Source organism: Molothrus ater, chromosome 2, assembly GCF_012460135.2.
Source record: "Molothrus ater isolate BHLD 08-10-18 breed brown headed cowbird chromosome 2, BPBGC_Mater_1.1, whole genome shotgun sequence".
Lineage (NCBI taxonomy): Eukaryota > Metazoa > Chordata > Aves > Passeriformes > Icteridae > Molothrus > Molothrus ater.
The window spans coordinates 50,052,221-50,076,419 of NC_050479.2; the positions used below are offsets into that span (position 1 = coordinate 50,052,221).

At 37.0% G+C, this 24,199-nt stretch overlaps 1 protein-coding gene across 1 annotated transcript in view; it reads right to left on the reverse strand.

Annotated features, from left to right (window-relative positions):
* Positions 1–3,306: 3,306 nt before the first annotated feature.
* UCHL3 (ubiquitin C-terminal hydrolase L3) overlaps positions 3,307–24,199 on the reverse strand; it is a 42,699-nt gene continuing 21,806 nt past the window's right edge. Inside the window, exons 7-9 of the mRNA XM_036382002.2 lie at positions 9,004–9,079; positions 6,353–6,411; positions 3,307–5,097 (exon numbers count right to left, since the gene is read on the reverse strand). Coding sequence (XP_036237895.1) covers positions 5,014–5,097; positions 6,353–6,411; positions 9,004–9,079 — 219 coding nt within the window. The 3' untranslated portion in view covers positions 3,307–5,013. The remainder of the gene's footprint in view (positions 5,098–6,352; positions 6,412–9,003; positions 9,080–24,199) is intronic.

Sequence of the window (24,199 nt, forward strand, 5' to 3'; positions counted from 1 at the left end):
GCAGAAAAGTTAAGTATCAGGGAAAAGAGCCGTTTTCTATAATACTAATCCACAGCATTAGGTTGTTGTGTTTTGGCTTTGGTTTATTTGGGATTTTCAGAGTACTAGATTTTCACATTGTATTTAAGCTCTCTACTCCTACCTGAAAGGAGGCTGTGGCGAGGTGGAGCTCTATCTCTTCTACCAGGTAACAAGCAACAGGACAAGAGGAAATGGCCTCAAGTTGCACCAGGGGAGGTTTAGATTGGATATAAGGATAAATTTTTTCAATGCAAGCACGGTCAGGCATTGGCACAAGCTGCCCAGGGATATACGGGAATCACCATCCCTGGAAGTGTTCAAAATGTGTGCATATGGTACTTGGGAACATGGTTTAGTGGTGAACATGGCAATGTTAGTTTAACATTATGCGCAATGATCTTAGAGGTGTTTTCCAGCCTTCACAATTCTATGATCTTTTCCTACTTGAACTTTTTGTAGTGTTTTTTTTCTTCCCATATCTTCTCTGTAAGTAAAACTGAGTTGCTGCACGCATCTTTTGCTTTTACAGCCCATGGCAGAACGTATGTAATTTTTAAAGGACTACTGAGAAAAGATAACTTAAAGCTGTTGTACTACATTTCTCCTGAGCTGCTGACTTGGGAACACATCTTCTGTTTTACAAATACCTTCTTAGAATGGAGAATAAGAATTTTAGGTGATCAACAAGTCAAGAAGCTATGAACCATCAGTTTCTGTGGTATATGGAAATCAGTGTTGCTGGTGTTAGACTCAGGAGGGAAAATGCAGTGACTCTGGCTGAAATAAGTTCCACGGGAGATATTTGGCCTTTTATTAAAGTTACAAATGTATAGAAGTTATGTAGTTAGCTCCTCACCATGGTATGATTTGAGACATCTATGCTATGGAGCCAGCAAGGAATAATATGATAACCAAAGCTGTAATTTCAAGGGGTTTTTTCTTACCCTTTTTTCCTGTTCCAAGCCAGATCAGCCACAAGACAAGATACAAATGAAGAATCTGCATTTTTCTTGAGTGGGAAGCCTGAACGTCAGAAAACAACCCTCTCATCTCACTATTTAACATCCATGATTACAAAGCTTAGAAATGTCTAAATAAAACTTGTATCAGCTACTGCTGCTGGCTGACATCAGTTTGCATTACCTGATGTTACCAAACATTTTTCTGGAGAACTACAGCAGCCTTTCTCCAGCTTTTAAGGACTTTCACTTCATCTAAGAGTACAGTGCTTGTCCCTAAGTAGGAGAAAGTAACTAAGAATTCTATAAAACAGGCTTCAAAAGAGGTCATGTTAAAAAAAAAATATCACATTTCTCACTTATTTCTGGTTGCTTTATTTCACTTCATAACAAATCAAGTCACTTTTCTTACAAATGAAATGTTTAATGTTTTAGATCAAGTAATTCAATAATTTGAGTAATCATGTAATTTGATTAAGTGTTTAAGCAGACTGCATGGATCACAGCAACTTTCAAGTTGAAGTTCCTCACTAAGTAAAAAAAGTTCCAACATGTACATCTCATCCTCAAAGTGAATTTTAAATCAACTGTCACAGATAAATTATCTATGTGATCCTGAGCAACCAAAATAGTTTTATTATTCCTTTGCACTAACAATGTAAGTCACCAGTCCTAGATCAGAGAAAGATTACCAGATATGACTGCTAATTGTTGCTGTCAAAAGTAGCAACCGTAATATTGTTCTACCAGACAAAAATAAACCCTTTCAATGTGTGTGCTCCAAGGGATAAGTCAAGCAACAGCTTACGTCATATTCTTTTCAAGGAGAGTTCTACAAATTTTTGACACAATAATATTTTCTACCAAGGCAGGCTTTTTCTTTAAGGAAAGACTATATTTATTTTGGAAGTGTGGGCTGTTAAGTCTCTTTATTTTCAAACATACATTTCAATGTCAGAAAACAACTTTCTTCTTCCCTTAACTGAATCACGCAGCCATGACTGAAAGGAAAGGGCATTGTACTGGTTATTAAATTATGATTTCTTAACAAAATGTCTGTAAATAACATAGGAAAACTTGCACCAATATACTTAAAAAGCTCGAACAATCCTGACAGCTTAATAGCACACCAGCTCCACTCAGCTAAAATTAATGCAAGCGTGGAGCATGCATCACCTCCTCACTCCTACACAGACCATTTCCATAAAATGGTGTGTACAGCCAGCCCAGACTGCAGAGGCTGAAGAGGGATCTCCTGGCACTGCGTGCCCATGGTCAAGCCACGCTCCTCCACACAAAGGTGTTGAGGCTCTGGCAGGGCTGCACAAGTTAGAAAATACAGTGTTATTTTCCCAGGGAGCTTGAGCTAATAAGCAGAGATTGTACAGCTCAGGCGATGATGCAGACACTGGGGCATCACAGAGCCAAAAGCACCATGGGGTCTGCAGGGTTTATCAGCCTCTAAGCAGGACCTTGCTTGACTTTACAAGTCATCCAAGTGTTCATACTTCACTTTTTTAACCCATGTTATACAGGTTATGTCAGTGAGGGAGATATTCCAGGAGCTTGTAGATCGCTTTACTTCCTGTGCTCCTCTAGACAGTGCCAAAGCCTGTGCCAAAGCATGGCCTCACAAGCTCTGGAGGGCTCTTACACTGTACATGTTGCGTGAGATGAATTTCTGCAGTGCAGTCTTTCACAGTGTCTACCAAGAGACCATGCAGTGAGCAGATACAGTTCAGCATAAAAACCAGTGCACCGCTCTTCCTTTGGCATCTCAAAATGTACCATCTTACATTTTAATAAACCAGAAACTAACACTGCAAATAAAAGAGGGAAACCTTACCCTGCAGAACAACTGATTTGAAGACTACGTAGATGCTAAGCAAAACTACAATACTGCCAAAATACTAAGAATTCTTATTCATAGGTTTTTACTTAAGATTCAAGATGTATTTTTCAGCATGACCACAGAAAATCCCCCCCAAATTTACTATTCTAACCTTATCATGTTTGTCCTGAATTTGTCTAGTCAGTCCTTTTACCCAACAAGGAGCTCCACTTCTGAAGGGATTTTGCAATAAACAGCTGCACAAAAACAGAGACACACCATTGATTACTTAAACCCACTTTTGAACACTGAAGATCATATATGATGAGACATTTCTCTAGAGACTGATGTATCTTGTTTAACAGCTTTGAACTGCACTTCCTCTCCGTCCTCATCCTCTCCCCTATCCTAAAAGGGCCTTATCTATATTAACTATGGCTTACTTGAAAGGCAATCCTCCAAGTCACCATTAGCTTAAAAAATGCAATATCCCAATTCAGTGGTGACAACCTTTATTTGATTTTGCTGATACTAGCAAGAAGACAACACAGCTGGTTCGGTTACTAAAGCCTCTGATTTTTATTTAAAAGCAAGTTTCAGGACTTTACTAATGAGCATGGCAACATAAACCAAGTCTTAATGATACTGCATTTTATTGGGGTGAAAAAGCAAAAGCTTCAAAAATAGAAGCTCATTAGTGTTATTCTTCTCCTTTGCTTTTCCAAGCAGCTCACTTATAGAAAACAGACTGTTGCTGTTACTGGCCTCTCCAGGTGACATGTTTTAGACAGACACGCCAACTTTTTCTTCAGAGTGCAAGAGATGTTCTTAAGTGATAAGACAGACTCCCAGGCCTCTTTCTTTTCTATAAAGAAGGAAAACTCTGCCAGAGTGCTTCTGGCATAACCCCATTCATTTTTCCTGCAATGACAATTGATAGAGAATGAAAGCACCCTCTGGGACGTGGAGGGCTCAGTTTCCTTTGGCAGTGGGTTTGATTGGAAGCAAACCTAAATTATTCCACTTCAAAGGAGTGAATAAGGAATACTTTTCTGGAATGTCAAAAACACACACATTAACCCAAACCAATCTTCACAAGAATCCTAAAGTGTTAAGATTGCTTAGCTAAAAAACCAAACCCAAAACCAAACAGGAAGATCAAACTCAAAACAACCACAATGTTACTGATTCAGGTATAGAAATTGGTCAACAGTACCTTAAGATCAGAGGGTGGAGTGGGAGGGATGGCACAGGGGAAGGCTATCAGATAGCATTCAGTAATGCCACCTGACAAACTTACAACAGATATTCCAACAGGGGAGAAAAGTATATGACTATCATGGCTGCCTTAAAACCTCCAGTCTTCGTTGTTGCTAAACAAACTTCATTACAACAATCATCACTTTTCTATCATTTATTTCAGTTAGGTGAGGTACTTCACATTGCTGTATACAACTGTGTGTGCCCTCCACAGTCCTACCATTTGAATTTCTTAATGTGCCTTTTCGGGGGGAAAAACCCATGTCATTTTTCCACATATAATATAAATAGCAAATATTGGTTTAACTAAAGTTTTTGGACAATTTATTAACATTATTAGACTTGAGAAACAAAGTGAAGTTTTATTAAAAATGTAAACATTAAGATAATTTTAAAATGTTAGTGCTCACCAACAGTAAGAGTAGTCCTTTTTCTGCCTATTTTCTTCCACAAATTTATTTAAAAATAATGCACTGAAATTTTTTTTTTCACTTGAGTCACCTGAAGAAGTTCTTATAGTATTCTTCCACCATTATAAATAAAAGATGGAGTTAGCCTCATACTCCAAGTTTTCAGCCATATCACCATACTCCACTCAGAATGTTATCTGTGCATGATACAAATGATAATCTTGCTCTAAAGCAGCTCATCATTATTACAAGGAAATATCACAGACAGTAAGTCCCAAAACTTTTAAGGGGGTGGAAGGGAAAAAACCCACCACATAAAAATCTTGCACAAAATGCATGCCTGTATAGAAATACCCAAAGTTGCTGTAGGAACAAGCAGCAAAATATAGCAAGGACAAATGCAAAGTTTATTCCACGTATGCTACAATTAGTCAAGATGTTAGGGAAGTATCAAAATTTGTACTATTAACATATGGCAACAGTTTTATTCTTACAATACATTGCAATAGAGTTGCCTCACAGGAAAAGGCTTTTAAGCTGCAGACAGTGCAATTGCATTGAATCTTAATTCTTCTGGGTCACGTTCCATGAATTTCTTGCAAACTTCTATTGCATCCTAGGGGAACAAAGTACAAAGAAAACCAAAATGAAAAACAGTATAAATCCTATTTGTTATTAAAAACCGAACAAAACACAACTGAAATACGAAAATATGCTTTATCCAAACTAGGCCCAAAATGGCTTTTTCCATAAAGGTTTACTAAATAGTGTGACAAACTTACATAAATGGTATTTCTGATGTGAGTTACCATGACTCAAGATTACTTACAGTGCTCATATGGGCAGCCTAAAAGAAAAAGTTTTATGAAGGACCTTTAGCAATGATGATTTTTGTGACTGAATATTACTTTGTGCAGCAGATGTGTTGCTTTTCTGACTTTCTAAATGCATCTCTGAAGTTTGCCTTAACTAGTACTGCTGCCTTCAGAAATTTTTCCTTTGTTTCAAGATGAATCTAAGCTGGGTGGGGTAATTGAAAGATTTTAAGTAATTCCTTCATCCTAGCTTTAGGGTGCAATCTGGAGAACACATGTTATCAGCAAAAACAGGAAAAAGACACATACGGAATAAGGAAAGCTTTATCCAATTTCTTCCCCTGTCCAAGCAAGCACAAATTATTTGCAAACTTTACAGACATTACTCTATGCTTCTAGACTACAAAATAATTTTCTATTTTGTTTGTTTTAGTTTCTCTGGTTTCTTCCTTTTGTAATACTAATCCAATCTGGATATCATAAAACTCAGATCTATGCATTGACTTCTCTCAACTTCAACTTTGCATCATTCTGTGGGGATGACAGTTTATCCTCCTAACTTTCCAATTAGTTTCTCAGCTCATGACACAAAGAAGCACCCAAAAGAAGCTGTGAAAGTAGGGAAGAATGATCATTAGCAAGGGTCAGAAGGGAAATCAGCTTCTGTCTAGCGTAACACCTATCAAACTATAAACCAAAGGAAAGAGAATGAAAAATTCTAAGTTTTCAGTCTGCTAACTTCTTGTTAGATGTACTAATTGAAAGAGCAGGAGTATATGAAAATCTAAGCACAGAAGATAAGTCAGTCTGATCTTGTAGTCGACCCTTATGATATTTATGTTATGATACTCTCTCATCCACAGCCACAACGTAAGTGTTCCAAAATATCTCTTTTCAAACCTAATTTCGCCTCACCATCCCACTTGCTCTATTCCTCATCCAACTATAAATATAGCTAGACTTGTATAGGTATTTTCATGTATCTATTTTATAAATTTTGTAGAAACACAGCAAGAATTTCATATAGCACCATTTAAGAAGGTTCTGTATCCCTACCTCTAAAAAAGAGTCGTCGCTGGTTTCCCCATGGTTTATTGGAAATGGCTTGCGCCCATCTGTTGAAAGACAAAGTGGGATTGAATAACACATTTATAAAATTATAAAAGCTTCATTTTTTTCAGTTAAAACTATTTAAACAGATCTTTTGTACTTCGCTTTCCAAAATGCTATCGCATTTTTCATAAAGTTCACACATGCAGCTAGCTGTTCCCTGGTCTCTCCACTGCTGACTGCTTCTACCAGTATCATTATATACAATCTGTTGCTTTTAAAAAATAATCCAATCAAAACAATGAAATATTTTTCAGTATTTAATTTGAAAACTTCAAAGCTGTAAGATGCTGTTGGTTTAGTGCTGGTATAGTACTTCAATTTTTCAAACAGAATAGAAAAATTTCAGCTACGCTTGATGGATTTACACAGACAGACAGCTGTAGGTCTGTGGTGTTTGACAGCTGTGATCAGGGACTCCACAACAGACCAGAGTAGCAAACCCACCATTCTGAAGAGTCTGGCATCACTGAAAATGTTTCTGTCATTTAAAATAAATTAGCAAACAAAACCCAACAGCTCTAAATATTTAGTATTTTCACAGCATTTAAACAGGATTGCTATGGTTATTTTTCTTATATGTTTTTTTTCTTGCATTTCCAATAGAATAATGCTTGTCATTCTCAGCATTTAAAAAAGAATTTCATTCATATAAATATGCTTCAGGTTACTTGCAATGAGTTAACAGTATGAAAACTTAGGTTATCTGAAATGTTTCTTTAAAAATATAAAACAAAATCGCTTTTGGCTCTGTCTCCCCTGTAAAAGGCTTTTCCCTCCCCAAAGATGCCACCAAAGTTGACAACACTTCCAAACTACATTTTCCATAACTAAAAATAGATTTGATGTTGAAAAACATTTGGATTTATATGAACAAGATGTTGTTCATTATTGTAACTACCATGGCTGCAGATACAAGGCAAAACCCTCAGAAAATGCCAGAGAAACAGAACTGAATTCCCTGCACTGTTGCAAGGTAAGTTTACCTTAATTTTGGGACTTTTTTGTGTCCATATTGGCAGAACCACATTTTAATTTCACGTGTCTATAAATAATGTGTTTTTTAATGACAGAAACATCACATATATTTAATATCCATGTGCTTCCTTAGCATTTTCTGCATGCCAAAGCCCACATGCTGCCCACACTGTCTGAAGCAAATGAATCAATTGAAAAACCGTCAATTTTACTACTTTTAAGGTGGGGGTTTTTTGCTTCCTTCCACTGCTACAGAGAGAAATTATTTTTAGAACAAAAGAAATAGTACTATTGACATTCGACTGTACAGCAGAGCTAAATGCCTCTTCTCCTTCTAATTTGTTATTTTTAGGAAAAATTCAAATGGACCTTCTCTCACATCATACCTACAGAAATTGGGTAAACATGCTCATCACAGTATGTAGTCTGCTTTTCAAGCAGCATAAATTAATGGACAATGAAAATTTATCACAGCACACAACCAAAAAAAATGAAAGTCATCCCTTATGCCTTGAATCTAGAGTCATAAAATATTTATTGCATCCTACAGTACTTACCTTTTTGATCTAGTCCACTGACAGATAGACAGCATCATAAAATACAAAAATGTGTGCCTATTGGTTATGACTTATCCCTGGTAATACCCCTTAGATCAACTTAATATTAACATAAGCACTTCTTACATATTGCTTATGCCCCATGCTGTGATTACTTATCACCTGTTAAGGGCATTACTTAATTACCTGCTGATTTTCAAAAGATGAAAGTCTTATCACCACAAAATACTGCAAAAATTATGTTAGGAAAGATCAGTGACTTGCAGTTTTTAAATGCTGATCTGCTTGCTGGATTTCTGAAGAGCCTGCTGGAAAACCTAGTTGCCCAGCAACATATTTAAGATTGGAGTCATTAGAGAATATCTGAGCAAAACTAAGTGCTACATAATCTGAACAGGAAAAAATAGCTGTACTTCAATAAATAAGAACTACTGTTGCACAGTTAACTGTCTACTGACCACAAAAAGTAGAGGAAAAAATACCAGACTATGACAAATAAGTTGCAGAGTGTTAACATCTCTTAGTAACCTGACTACATAATTTGAGTTAAAACATTATCACTTATACTGTGCTTATTAAGCACAGCTGCTTAATAATATAGCTAACATTTCTGAAGTGGCACACAGTTAATTTAATACTTCCACAAGCAGCTTGGGAACATAAACATAACAAATGTCCTGTGAAATTTTGAGTGTTTATCCATTTTTCCTGCTTCCTGTCCTTATAAATGCCCATAGAAGTTTGGATGCAGTCTAGTATTCTGTACCATTTTATCTTAATAGGATGGAGTTAAGGGAAGGAAAACACTAAGACCCAAAAAACAAACAAAAAATCCTAATAAACAAACAAACAAACAAACTCCCTCTCCTCCAAAAAAATCCCAAAAAACTAAGCAGAAGGCTGCAGTTGTTTGAAAGAAATCCCCACACCCTAAGATGCAGCTGAAAAGAACCTAAGCCCAACATAACATCAAGAAATCTCTCTGAAACTTTGACAGTTAACAGCACCACTACTTGAATTTGTTTCTAAAAAATGGAGAGAGTGGATAAAAAGTGTTCTTACCCAATTCATAGAGATGACCACCTACATTAACTAATGCAATAAAGTGAAGATCTACTTTTTCATCTATACTTGGTGCCTGCAAGACAAAACAAGACAAAAAGAAATTGTGTTTATTGAACTCTTATTGCTATATGATTAATGAGCATGTATCATCATAATATAAAAATTACCTGGACAAAAGAGATTACAATTGGGAAGCACATTCTGGATTTATACAGAATGGCAGAAGTCAAGTGAGGAACATTTTGGAATACAAAGGAACTGTCTGCAATGCATTTATCAGTAAGAATCCATGCATTAAAGTATCTGGAAATACTTCTGATTACAGCTCTACATAAAAGCTCTATTTTTCATAACTGAATTAGAAGTAAAATCAGCTCAAATACATAAACATCAAAAATAGACTTTCCTATAAATAAGTAATCCTTCACTAATCTTTCTCCCATAACAAAGTGATGCAGGACTCAACTGTGAAATGGTAATATTTCAGAACTGAAAATATTCACTGGTCAAAATAATTTTTTCCTCATAAGCCAACCCCAGTTAACCAGTTTCCTCTTCACAGGCAGTCAAAACAAACACAACTTAGGTGGGGAGGAAAGATAATTACCAGAGGTGCCCAGACTGAATTTTCCAAGTGGCATCATACTCATTATACCCAGTAAGGACTGAAGTGCAGTGAAAGCCCCAAGTGACACAACATAAAAAATGGTTACAGTGAGTAAAGATCCACCTAGCCCAGTACTGTGCTGGCAACTACCGCAAGCAGCAAAAGCTTTTGCAGAAGTTTGTGGGCATCCAGAGCATGGTGCTCCACCAACACACGTTCCCAGCACCTGCTGAGCAGTGGTGTTGGAACCTGTGAGCCAGAAGATCATTCATCACTTCTGAGCCAAAAGCTCTATCACCACTGTTGTGTTCAATAGCAACTGATGGCGTTAATTCCTTATCAGTCTGTCCAGTCTGCACCTGAACACAATTTAAGATGATATTGTTTTGGTCAAATGGGAAAAAGGACTTCAGGTTTTCTTCATTATCAAAAATCTGACTTGTGTGAAAATTTATTTCATGTAATTTTCTTTCATCTTTTAATTACTGCTTGGCTTACATGAATTTTCTAAAAGACTCCAAAAATGTAAAAACTTGCTAAAAACAGATTGGAGTGTAAAATAAGTTGTAGAACCTCAGAGTCGTATCATCTTCTACAGACTAGGATCAAAATTTCCTTTTTGATGATGGCCATGAAAAAAGACTTTAAAAGATTATATAAATTGAAGAAATTTGGCAAACAACCAGAACAACAGAGTGAAGGACAAGAAGTCACCACAAGTCCTTCAAATACATTAAGAAGGCCGAAGAATGCAGCGCTGTGGAGGAACTGCCAACAGCTTACAGAAATTCTGTGCAGCAAGCTCAAAAATGGGAAAAAAAGAAAACAAAGTACCACACAACTTCCCTTCACTGTCATTTAAGATTTATCTCCATGACCGGTTAGAAGTGCGAAAGGCACAAACACCCTGTTTCATCACTGTTTCAGAGAGCCTCGAATGGAGAAAAGGCATTCTGGCCACTGAAGATGAGGCATCTATCAAAGGGGCAAGAGGATCTTTCCACCAGAAATTCAGGCTGTCTAAGTGAAATGGCCTTTGATAATTTTGTTTCACAGAAAGCCAAACAGAGCCAGGACTTAGCAAAACCAAACAGCTCCAAGAACTTGACTACTCCAGTTGCAAACTTCAAAGTTTGCAAACTATGGAAACCACAAGTTTCCATAAAACCACATAAGACAGCAGGTAATGTCCAATCGTTGTTATTGCTATTGACCACCCAACTTTTTACAGACATCTAAACTGTAGTGCTACAGAAGTGTGCAGGCAGGCAAGGCTTGTAAAATCCCACACTGTCACCTAATTCCCTTCATAGACACATCACTTCACAGCTGTTCACTTATCAATTAAACATATCAACTAAGAAATCTGGGATTTAGAAATTTCATGGTTAGGGGGAAGACCACTGCCAGTTAGTGTCACTTTAGGAAGGAGGTGGCTTAACAATTTAAAGCCTACATCTAAACATACTCTACCTGGACTCAAGGTGACATGAAGCAGGAGAGTACATCACTATTTCAGAGGACTTTGAGATGTTCAGGAGTTGATTTTTACCACATTTAGAAACAACATATAGTTGCCCTTTTGACCATTTTGGGTGTTAAGTTCTTTGTCAAATTCTAATAAACGCCCTTTCTCTAGAGAGACACCATTGGCATGCTTGGAATGCTGAGTCTATATATAGAAAGAAGATGAATAAGTAAGCCATCAAAAAAAGCATGATTGACTTTTCATAAAGTTTACTTAGAGACAGACTGCTATAGAATCCTGCTGAGTTTTTGTACAAGACTAATCTAAATAACATGCTTTCAGTGTGCTATTGCCATAAACCGTGAGAAATGCTGTGTTTTTACACTTTTAATTCCCCAATCCCAGAGAGAATGAAAGTGCCATGCCATTATTAAGTTTCCTACCATATGTTCTAGTGTATGCAGTCTCCTTCCATTAAGATTTCTTTTCATCTAATCTAGATAGCAGTAAAGTTGATTTTTACATTTCTTGAAAAATTAGGATTTCAATGATTTTTGACAGAAAAATATTTGCATAATCATAAGCACAACGAAACAATAAGGTCTAAATAGACACAATGACCTAAAACTCTGTATTATAAAAATCTGTTGTTTATAACTTAAGCAAACAAGTAACTGGATTAATCTTTCCCAATGCGATGAATCTGATTCAAAATCCCTCCACTCCTCTCCTCCTTAGGGAAAAAGCCCCCAACACATCCATATGTGTGCAAGCACACTCAAACACGCACAGACACCACATGAAAAACCTAGTCAGGCCAATTTCCACTTCACTGGGAAGCCCTAGAAATTCTAACACTTGAACCAGAAGACTTTAAATTTCAAAGGAATGGAAAAAAGTGGGAATGTCAGCTCCAGCGAGATGTCTTTTGTGGTCTCCTCAAAAAGCTACTACACCTTTGGCCAAGTTTTCAAGTTTCTAATAAAGTGTCTATGTGAATGTTTAAAAGAACAAGGAGCATAGCTTTAAGAAGTCTTCCTGCACATTCATCATGAAGAATTACTTAGAACAGTTACAGAGGATTTTCTCTTGATTGCTCTTCTTGTCAAAGACCACAGTAACACAGACATCAATGAAGTGTTCAGATTATCTGTTCCTCTAGATTTTTTCACTTAAAAGCCCCGTCAGTGTGCAAAAGGAAAAAGCACATTTGAAGGACCACGTGTGTATGAACCACAAGGAGAAAGACATGGGAGTCTAAATTACGCGATTGTCTTATCAGGATTTGGAACTGACCTATAGGATTCAAGACTCATTTTTCAAGTCTTCTGAAGAGCTGCCATGCTGAGTACTGGAAATGTATACTTCTCTCCTATCCAGGAAAGACATAAAGAGGAAGAATACCAGCACCTTGAGTAGCTTACAAAACTTATGTTATGGTTGCAATCATAGTATAAGAAGTAAGTTTTGGTAATTTGGGTCAGTAGACATAATTTTTCCAATTTACTTCTCCAAACTAAAAACATGCTAAAAAATAAAAACCAGAAGACTCAAAACTGATTTAAAGAAGAAAAATACAAGTTCAGTGCTCAAAGAGATGGTTTTGAGAACATCATCTCAAATGTAACTTTTTTCCAAGGAATTAAGGTAACATTCAATGATAATAACACACAATATTTTCATGAATACTCAGTTGCACACACAAAAGAAACAGCCAAGGTTGTCTGCCCTCTAATTTTGGATATCACATTAAAAGTACTTAAATATCAGAGTCCCTGTTTTTCAGAGGATTTGACTGCCTTCTCTGCTAACCTGAACATTCAAATTGAATAATAAACAAGCGCTGACCTTTGTGAGAAATCAATTTGAATTGACTTGTCTCAGATCAATACCCATTAGTTCATGCTATTGAAACAGAACCTCTACATTTCTTCCTCTAGCAGGAATCAAATCTATAATAAAAACTGCATTTCCCAAAGTTTTTACAATATAAATGATAACCCTTCCTATGCCTTTTTGTACTAAGAAATTCCTTTAGTTTTACCTTTCACCAGTGCATGCTGCCCTCTCCTCATGAACTAAACCAGTCTTCCTGGTTGTTGCACTAACCTTCAGAAACCCAATAGTACACGCCACATCACTGTTTGCCCAATCATGTCAGCCTGTCTAATAAAGTATATTTCATCACCTGCACAGTTTCTCTTGCAATGCACTTAGACCATTATCCCAATCTAAAAGTTGGTGTTCAACTTTCATGCATTTTAAATCTTTTGATCTTCAAATGTTGCTAAGTCAAGACATAACTGTTTGTCAAATTTATGTGCAACTGGTTTCTTCTCCTAAGACCTTCATTTCTGTGACAAACTTACAACTGAGAAAAAAATTGGTCTTGCTCTCATGGATCCACTGAACAAGCCTTACCACAGCCTGCTTAAAATGTATTTATGAAAGACCACATTATAAGAGCAGATTCAGTGTTACATGACAGTTTTCAGGCAATTTCTTCCAACTATATCTTTTATTTTTATTATTCCCTTACGCTTGCTTTTGAAAGGAGAAGCAAATCAAGAAGCCTCACAAACCAGTTTAGTAGAATGCTTTGCAATACAGGTAGTGACTGGGAAAGGAAAAAGTCACTTGATGTTAAGTCAAGAAACTGGCATCAGGAGTCTGTTAAGTTATGGAAGAGTACTGAAGACTGATAGGGAAGAAACAATTTTGCAGAACCTTCAAGAATAAAAAATTCAGATACATCCAACTGAAAGATCATGACAAAAGCATCTACAGTTTTAAGAGAAGAAAAAACCTTAGAGGTTTATCTACACCAGATATTACAAGAAGCCAAAGAAAAACAGATCCAAAAAAGAAGACTACTAGGTATGGTTTATATTCAATAAATTCTGAAGTAAAATGGAAAAAGTGATGCAATTGCTGTTGAATAGATCAGACATCTGTAACTTCTGTTTTGCAGCATGGGATGTGCTTGGGCAAATATACTGTGTAGGACTGTGAAAGGCATTTGGGTCTCAGTTAAAGTACTGCAACTAAAACAGATTACTGGAATGATGGTCACAAGTTTTCAGTAAGACTGTTTCTGGCTTTTTCTCACAAAACAGTGACATCTCTATTCATGCTCAATATACTGCAGTGTGTTTGTCATATAAAAGGCAGCAAAACCTAAGGCAAACAGAAACACTAAAAGAATAGATGATCTGGAAGAGAAAGTGATAAGGATGGAGGGAAAGTCAACATTACTAAACAAGCATGCTGTTAGCTTATCTTAAAAATTTGCCACATCTACTGCAATTTATCAGATTTGTACAGAACGCTTCAGGACAGTATTTTCAATTTTTCCCCCCCTCCTAATATACGTTCTGAACTCATCTAGAGACCTACTCTGAAAGGATGTATTGGGTCTGGCAGAGATGGGGCTCATTTCCCCAGAGCAGCCCTCCCAGTGCTGAGCTTTGCACTGGTAGCTGGGAAGGGGCTGGTGACACCCCAGGGCTGTGGCCACTGCTGAGCAGCGCTGGCCCTGCATCCCTGCCCTCTCTCACATCTCACCCTCACCAGCAGGAGAGGGGTGGGCAAAACCCTGTGAGGGGACACAGCCAGGACAGGTGGCCCAAACTGACCAAAGGGATGTTTCTGTATCATATGAGGTCTGCTCAGCAATGAAATCTAAGAGAAAGGAGGAGGAAAAAGGGAAAAAGAACTAATAACATCAGTAATTGTGACAATTGTCTTCCTGGCCAACCACTACACACACTCAAGAGTGGCTTCCCAGGAAGCGTCTGGACATCCCCTGCTGATGGGAAGTACAGAATAAATCTTTTGTTTTCCCCTGCTTTCATGTGAAGCTTTTGCTTTACTGAACTGCCTTTATCTTGACATATGAGTTTTTTTTCTGTTATTTTCTCCCCACCCTGGCCTGCAAAGGAGAGGAGTGACAGAGCAGCCTGATGGGCATCTGGTGTCCAGCCAAGGTCAACCACCACTGAAGTCAAGGAAAGTTTTCAACTAGGAAAAGTGCTTTTATTTAAGGAGCCTAGAAAAAGCCTCTCAGCATCAAAACTTTTGCTCTAAATTTTGAAACAATCTTTTTTCTGTTTGTCAATGTTTTAGTGGTAGAAATGTACTCAGAACTACAAGAAAGTTCAACTATATTTTAAACACAATATACAGGATGTTCCCACCCCCTTAAATTCAAGAGCATAGATTTCTTAATAGAAGCAATACTGAAGTGCTCATACATTTCTCATACAATGCTGGCCTCATGCAATGCTGAGCAGTTCAGCCTCTTTGTACAACTAGGAGAATATCAGAGCTGTACTAATACTACTTGTTGACAGGACATTAAATACCACCTTGTCATTCAAATTTTACAAAGCCAACGGAGACAGCTTTAATGCCAAAAATGCTGTCTGGTTTCTTCCATAATAAACTAATTTACAAAAAGGTGGTCTTAATTTTCTTGTAAGGCATGTTATACAAATGTGCAAAAATGAGAACAACATTTAGTTACCAATACATACCAGACTATATAGTATTTATCAGTATTCACTGATGAATCTTTATGTATAGGCCTTGAAATTTTAATCTGTTGGATGAAGACAGGACATCGGAGGAATTAAGGCATAATATTTTAAAACCTCTTAGAAGCAAGCTTCTGCTTTGCCAAATAGAGTTGTACTGAAAGCTAAACTAATTTTCTGAACATTTTTAAAGGAAATGCTCACTACTAGTGGATGAGGACTTGTTTTTAGACATTTTCTGAAGTTAAAAAAACTCTCAGCTTGCTTTTCTGCTATGACAACAGATTATGCTGTAATGTCTTAGATAAGTCATCGTTTATTTACTGCTGAAGTAAACTCATGTTCAATTAATGCTTTTGTTCTAGGCAGGCACACTCAAGCTCAAGTCTCCTTCAATAAGTATTTTCTTAACAACAAGCATAGATAAGTCAAATTCAAACATGATCCCAGTTTCAAATTACAGAAACATGACATAGAATTTTCCAAGGTTTGCTAAACAATAAAAATCCAGGTAAAATGTCAGATGATGTCAATGTCAGCAAAACAAATGAGGGGTAAGAAGCATGAGTTGGGAACAATTTAAGTCTGTACTTAACTTCACAGCTCCCCAGATCCCAAAATATTTAACTAGCTCCAAATGATAACATCAAGAATGGTCCATAGTTCTGAATATTACATGAGAGCTAGATACTTAATAAAAGCAATTACTATTTACATGAAGAGAAAAGAGTCTGGGAAAAGGCCTCATCTTGAGATATTTATCAGGATGAAAATAAAAAAGTTATAAAGAAGTGGAAGCATTTGACACTTATTTTTAATAGCAGTAAAACATTAAGGGTTTCCACATGTGCAAAGGCACATCTGAATGAAAAAGAAAATTATTTGGACCACAGCTAGAGTAGTTATTTCACCTCTGTTAAAAACCCACCTATCTCAAAGAAGAATTTCCAGGAACACAGGTGAAATGTGATCAGTATCAAAGAATGATAAAAACAAAATCAATGTCCAAATTTTGCATTTAAGAGCATTAACTTCTACACACCAAGATTTATTTTTCTATTCATGTATGCATTAGAAGTGTGATCACTCCTTAAATGCAGGATGAAATAGCACTAAAAGACGCTTTCAGTTTGGTGTTTCCGCTGGTGGCCATCAGGCCATTTAGAAACATTGGCTACTCTGTTCGTATAGTTTTTTTTTTCCAGATTTTCAAGATACATTTGTGGTCGGTGAGTGAAGGAGGAAAAAAGTTTTAATTTGATGACAAGCTTTTCTTATTGGAACATATTCCCTTTCAACTGCAATGTTTGAGTACAAACTATATGAAGAAACAACATGTCAAGTGAAAAAGTAACCAGCCCCTTGGGATTAAAGGAAATATTTTATCATTACTGAAATACCCAGGGACCATTAACCAAGAGTTAAGGAAAGAAAAGGAGACTAGGTTTAGGATATGAGAACTTAAAACCAGGCCTCAAACACAGAAGAAATAATACCACGTAGCAAAAAATTAGAAGCACCTTGATTTAGCAGATCCAAATGAAAGATCATGAAGATGAGGTGAAAAGAAGAGGCTGGATGTGGAGCCTATGGCAAAAAAAAGTGCCAGTTCATGAAAGGTAAACTTCTTCTATGCTTTGAAAATGATTTAGCATATGTATGGAATCAAAAATACCTAGACAGCAAAGTGTGGAATGATGTACTTTTGCTGTCTGACATGGTGGAAAGGGAAAAAATAAACCAGGAAGAAAGAAACCTTAAGAATGGTTGAGAAAAGACCCCAACAAAACATGATGCCTTGAAGACTGAAGCTACATGGCAGAAGGGCCAGTGGTGTCAGAGTAAGAAAAGACTGAAGATGGACTACACTTACAACAGAATGAAGCCCGACAGATGGAAGGCGTATCAAGGGCCGCCACCGGCGCAGACGGACTGACGGACTGGGAGCCTTTGCAGGACCTACATGATTACGTTTGGCCCAGGAGAGGGATGCAGAGTGACACAATGGTGAGGCCTTCGTTCTGCTGTGGCTAACCTGAGGCTGCGATGAGCATGGTGGTGAAGACAGCGAGGACGATGACGACTACATAAACATTAAAAAAGAACATACTTAGCCCACTTAAACCTGAAATAGCATCCCTGCAACTGCAGCAAACAGCAACTGCAGAAATGTCCACTATTGAGTATACTGTCCTTCAACTGCTCAAATCACACAGATAATAATCAAGAATGTGTTGAATTTGAATGAAAAGATGAAAGAACACTGCAAATAGGCAAAGACATTGTTCAAATCTGGAGTTTATAGACAGATAAGCTAGAGGTTATTCACACCCAGGGAACTTGACAACATGAACACAAATTAACTGACTCATTCAAGAGACAGTGTTGGAAAGTGAGGAGGGAGGGGATTTAAGCACCATTTAATAGAAGAAATCATTAAGAAAGAGAAAGAATCAGTTTTGTCTACAGCTACAAGAGCTGTGAGCAATAGCTCTTTAGCAATTTGGGATAGCTAGACTGCGCTGCTCTGGGATTTAAGATGAATCAAGTAACTATGGCAACAGAACCCAGAGTTTCTTTACTGTTTCATGTCTAACATAAAAGGAAAGCAAAAGAAAAGGGAAGCTTACCGTGGTGAGGTATGCAACTTCCTAAGTTTTTCACCTATTCTTCTAAAATAGCAGGCCAGTGGCAGTACTGCCATTAACACTCAGGATCCCTTTAGTATCCGTGGAAGCAGTGGGACTATGTTAAACCATTCAAATTGTTACTATTAGAAGAAAGACCATAGAAGTATTAAAAATGACTCTCAGCTCCAACTGACAAAGTTATAGTAAATATATTAAGACCAGAAAGGACCATTGTGATGATTTAGTTTTGATCTTCTGTCCCACACAGGCCACAGGACCAAACAAGTTCAAGTTTTGCATGGATCAGAGCATACTCATAAAACAAAAACAAACATTCAAGCTTAACAATTTTTTAACTACTGAAAAAAAATCAGAACAAATAAAAAATTCAATCAATCCTGTCTATAACTACATAGAGACAATAAGCAGCATATTCATACAGTTTACTAAACTTCATAATAAATGAAAATGCAACCTTCTTAGTCCTGTTCAATGATGACATAACATGAACAATAGATTACATTATTCATCTGGCCATGATGCCAAACCAGGAGCTCATCTTCAGCATTTCATCCACTATTATCTTGGAATATATAAAAATCCCCAGTGTTATCTAGAGCCTCTCAGAGAACCCCTTGCCTTCTGTCAAGAAATGCAGTTAATCTTTTGTGCTAATTACACAGCTTTTATTTGGCCTCAGAAAAACACTCCTTTGTTTGAAGCTAATCTCAAGGGCGATCCAGATTGTCCTGTGTTGATGTCTTGTGCTTTAATATCTGCTGATCATCTTCCACTGCCTGTAAGCTTTGAGGTGTATTTTAGTAACAGAATCATGGTTTGGATAACAGAATAATGGTTTGGATTAGAAGGGCCCACCTTAAAGATCATCTAGTTACAACTCCCACATGGGCAGGGACACCTTCCAGAGCCCCACCCAAATCGGTCTTAGACACTTCCAGGCATGAGTCATCCACAGCTTCTCTGGGCAACCTTTTCCATTGCCTCACCACCCTCACAGTAAGGAATTTCTTCCTAAGGTCCAATCTAAGCCCACTGTCTTTTAAGTCTGAAGCCATTCCCCTTAGTCCTGTCAGGACAAGCCCTTGCATAGTCTCTCTCCAGCTCTCTTGAAGGCTCCCCTCAGGAGCTGCAACCTGGTCACCCTGCTATTGTCTTCCATGTCACTGACAGACTACTTGATAGTACAGGTCTTAGAACCAGTCTCTGCAGAGACCCACAAGCTAACACACTAACTCATCACTGACACCCCACTTATGTGCCCTGAGACCTGCCAAGTCAGGGCAGGCAGAATAGAAACTGCAGTTCCTTAAGGTATGTCCCAAATGGTGTATTCAATTGAATGACTCCAGTAGAGGCTGTGAAAACCAAACATTAGATAGCTTCTCTGAAAAAAAATAATTTTCACTTTTATTAGTCAAAATAAGTCACTGTAGTGCCAGTCAAAACTATTTACTTTCTTTGAATTATTTATTATTTTTGAAGCAACTAATGTTAGTTCTCTTTTTTTTTCCTATCAAGAGTGGGACAATGAATTGGTTCTTTCTGCTCCCATATTGCTGACCTTAAAGAAGGAAGATAGGGTTAAGGATTTTTCATGAAGAGCAAGCATCAAGTACAGTAGAAACTGTAAAGCTCAAAGACATGGAACTTTACCAAATCTCATAAACTGTCCAGAGAACACAATTTTCCACAGGGTTGTCACAGTTTGGTTTTTTCCTTTAATTTCAAGCATTCTGATCCACCTACATCTCAGCAGCTCCTAATAAAAGAGGAGAAAACTAGAAAACCTCCAATCCAAAAATGGAACTACATGAATAAAAAGGACTTCAGCAATGTCAATACTTCTACAAGACAAAAAGTCTTAGAATAGCTTAATGGCTATTACAGTTTACCTGTACTACTGACTGGGGTTTTTTCATATGCTTCACTTGAAGAACTGATCTAAAATGGGACTTTTTATGTTTAGATAATGTATCCTATGGCTTTAGAAATGATCCGTTATCAGCTTGCTTAAGAAAATTTTAAAAGATGACTGATAAAGACTGCTTCTAGAATTCCTCATAGTCCACAGACCTTCCAATGCAGGAAGGAACCTGTGAGATTAGAACCTGCTGTCAGGCAGAAGTTTAAGAGCTTTGCTGACTAGACAGTTTAAGATAAAAGGCAAGAGACACTTGAATGTTTTACAATTTTGTAAGGTGCTGCCATCATAACAGACAGGATTGATAAGTCTTCCAAGAATCTGAATTGTAGTATCTTTTTAGTGAGAAACTGTTAAAAAAATTGACTGGAAGCTGTTAAACCGTATACTTTTGCTCTGAAAAAAAATCCTATTTTTTAGGACCCCTGTATAATTACTGTGAAATAGCTAATAAGATTTTGAACAATACCAAATTTAAGAATTGTTTAACGGTAGAGGGATAGCCACGATATTGAAATATTTTCTTTAGAGAGCCTTGTTTTAATTTTGCTGCCATTTTTACCACAAGTCTATACTTCTACCATTCTTCTACATTGTACTTCTTTGTTTTCTGGCCAATATTGCTAAAAAAAAAGAGAAAATATTAAAAATACCCCTTGCCTGAATGTAATGAGACTAAGAAATACTTTAGCTTTTCAAAACTGAATTTACACCATAGAATGCCATTTAGGGAAACTAATATTTTAGTATTTCTAGTTAGTATTTGTCCTGATTTTTACTTCCATTCATTGAATCTTTTTATCCTTTATTTCCTGTACTAGTGGGTCCCCTAGTGAGATCAACTAAGAGAACGAGAAACTTCCCCTCCATTAAAAATATATTTTTGCATCTGTAAAAGTAGAATTTCAGCAGACAATATGTAGGAATTCTGGAAAAGCAAACTTAATACTGGATTAACAAACTAATTAACAAGGCTGTAATAACCAGAAAATTCTATGCATGGTTTTAATAATAAGCACAAATTAAGCTATGTGAACTGAGGTTGTTTTAAAATGAATATTTAAAAAATTAAATTAGAATTACCTGTTAATATTACTATGAAATTAATGTTAAATATACATCTCCAAAAAAAGAATGGTAATTCATACATTTCACATTTAATTTAAAATATGGAAGACAAATCCTAACTTGAAACACCCTATTCAAACAAAATTTATTAACAGCTAGAAACTGCAGAAAAGAGAGAACTAGTCTGACTTCACAAGAAGAAAAGATCACAGGAGCATATTCCTGTGCTGAAAATTATAATAGGTCAAACATCTGAAGTGGTAAAATAAAAGCCCTGAAATAGAATTGAATGTTATTGTCATATAAACCAGTAAGCACATCAAGTTTATTGTCTGAAATGCAAAAAATTACATTATAAAGAAGTTAAAAGCTTCATGGAGTAGGTCCAGAAAATGTTCAGGCAATTACCATCTGCCCCAATCCAAAACTCACTCCTATATATAGCTGTTACTAAAATCTAAGATCTAAAAGGAATCACATACAAAGTTTGTCAGGCACCAAGAGCTGTGCTTCTGCACATACCTAAAAGTGCCTAAGTTTGATAGTGCTGAAGAGCTCGTGGCTTGGTTCACACCCAAACCTGTCAGGTTCTAGAAACAGGGATCTGTTTGCTCATCTTGTTTGTGGAACCCAATCCAGCAAATTATTTCAGTCCATGTGTAATGCACTGAAGACCTGACAGGACAAAGCAGCATCTGGTATTGCATGACCATTTCTAAACAGAAATACATATTATTGATTGACTTGCTAGTGGCTACAAAAATTCATCTATCTGGAAACTCAGGTTTAGAGCATCCTTGCAGCGAGAAGTTCAAGCCCAGGCTACCTTCCTCTTTGGAAGCTTCCCTGCCTATCAGCTCACAACCTGTGCTGGTACAGGGGCTTTTCTTTTTTCCTCCATTCTGAGGTTGTGTCACTGTGTAGAAAGAAATACCAGCTGCACTGGGACAGAGATAAAATGAGCTTTAACTACATAACAACATGTCTGGCAACTTGGGAAACAGAAGGAGGTAGCATACTTTCAGTCCTGGTCATTGTTTCATAGGCACAAGCCTGGGATCAGAGGCCCTGGCACATGTTCTGCATCTGCCCAGTTGCATTGTTCCACAAGCATGCAGGGACGCCTCCCAACATGCTGTTCATTATATAGTTCCCATACAGTAATCCCTGGAGCAGAGGTGGGAAAAGGATGAAGCAACAATAAAATGTACAACTTTTCCAGCCAAGTGAGCAATATAAGGGTTATTACAGCTTTAAGATCATTCTCAGAGAGAGTGTATTTAGTATCTATCAATCACTTTTCCCCACCGCATTTTGAAGCTTTGTTTTTCTTAAATAATTGCTCATTATTGAATTAAACACAATATTTTAAAGGGTCTGTATTACAGTTAAAACTAAGTGTTCTTCTTCCTTAGTCATTACCATGACTGGGTTTTTTACATGCATATTAAATCTATGTATCACACTGTCTGAAAAAACCCTCTTCCTCCTCTTTCCTTCACAAGGGTTTTAAATTTCTCAACAGCATTTCAAGCCTATGTTGGTGGTGGTGGTGAAACCTTGAGAGACATTAAGTTCCTTCAAGTTTTTATAAAAAGATAAGCAGCCAGACAGAGGAGAGGGATCTGACAAAGGAAGAATTCCACAGAGGCAGAAGATGCTTCATGAGCTGATCTCCAACATTACAGAATTCACAGGAACTAGAGATGTGTGCATTTTGATTGCAAGAAAAGCTTGTTCCAAACTAGATATTCCTTACATGCAACAAAAACCTGACCAACATGCAAATTCTTAGAAAGTTAAGATTCATAAACTCCAGTCCTCGCAGATCTACTCATTTTCCAACATTACAATTATCAACACCAATATTATTGAGACTGAGATCACAGACCAAACTGGGCTACATCTGCTAGCAGATCAACATCTGAGCCAGTCATTTTAGTTAGTCCTTCTGCAGCCGGTAAAAAAATATTTACAGTATTCTCCATGTAAGTTTAACCCATGATTAAGAATGGACAATATCCCAAGAGTATTACTTTGCTAGACATATGGGTAAAGACAAGAAAAATGGTGAGATTAGAGCACCCTAAAAAAATCTTTCCAAAAGTAGTGGTCATTTATCTCTCCCTGAAGACTTAAAGTTCTATGGTCTATGTTAGGCAAAAGTCAAGCTAGATTATCACAATGGTGACTTCTGTGATCAAAAAAAAGTGTAATCACAACAAAAAGAAGAAAATTTCAAAGGTTAGGGAGCTCTGCAAAAGCTAAATGACTAGATTTTTTTTTTTCAAATAGTTTTTCTTTCACAAGATTTTTTTCTGAAATAAATTGAACAGCATTGTTGCACGCCAAATACCGTATTTTTGGAGTGCTACCTCAAGCAAAGTTAGTTGATGTAACATCAATTCTCAGAGTGGTTTTAGCCCACTGTCTAGCTTCAGCCATATTGGTAAAATGTTGCAAGTCTTAAGAATTGTAAACTCTTTGTGTTTTCTCCTTCCAAATTAGTGGTATGATAAAGGAAAAAAAAAACAAACCAGGAGAGAGCCAAATAATTTTCTCTTCTGCCTAAGAGCAAGAGGCTGACTGTGACCTCAGCCATCACCTGTCACACTTGGCTATACCCTGCTGCTTGCTGTCTCTTACAGATAGCGCAAGAACAGCACAGGAAACATTATGGATTGGAGAGATGCAAAAAACCAAACAAAATTAAAAAAAAACCCAAAAACAAATAGACTTATGGCAGTTGATTGGTAGAGATGTTCGATGCAAAACTGTAGAAACATTTTTTCACTTGTGTTATTTATTTCTTATAAACTTGTTATTTAAATCCATGGGTGGCTTTATGGGTGCGAATATCCTCTATAGTTATGTTTTATCCTAGGAATCAGAATTCCTTCATGCAGATTTTATGGTTAAGCATAGGATCCAGAATAACAATTC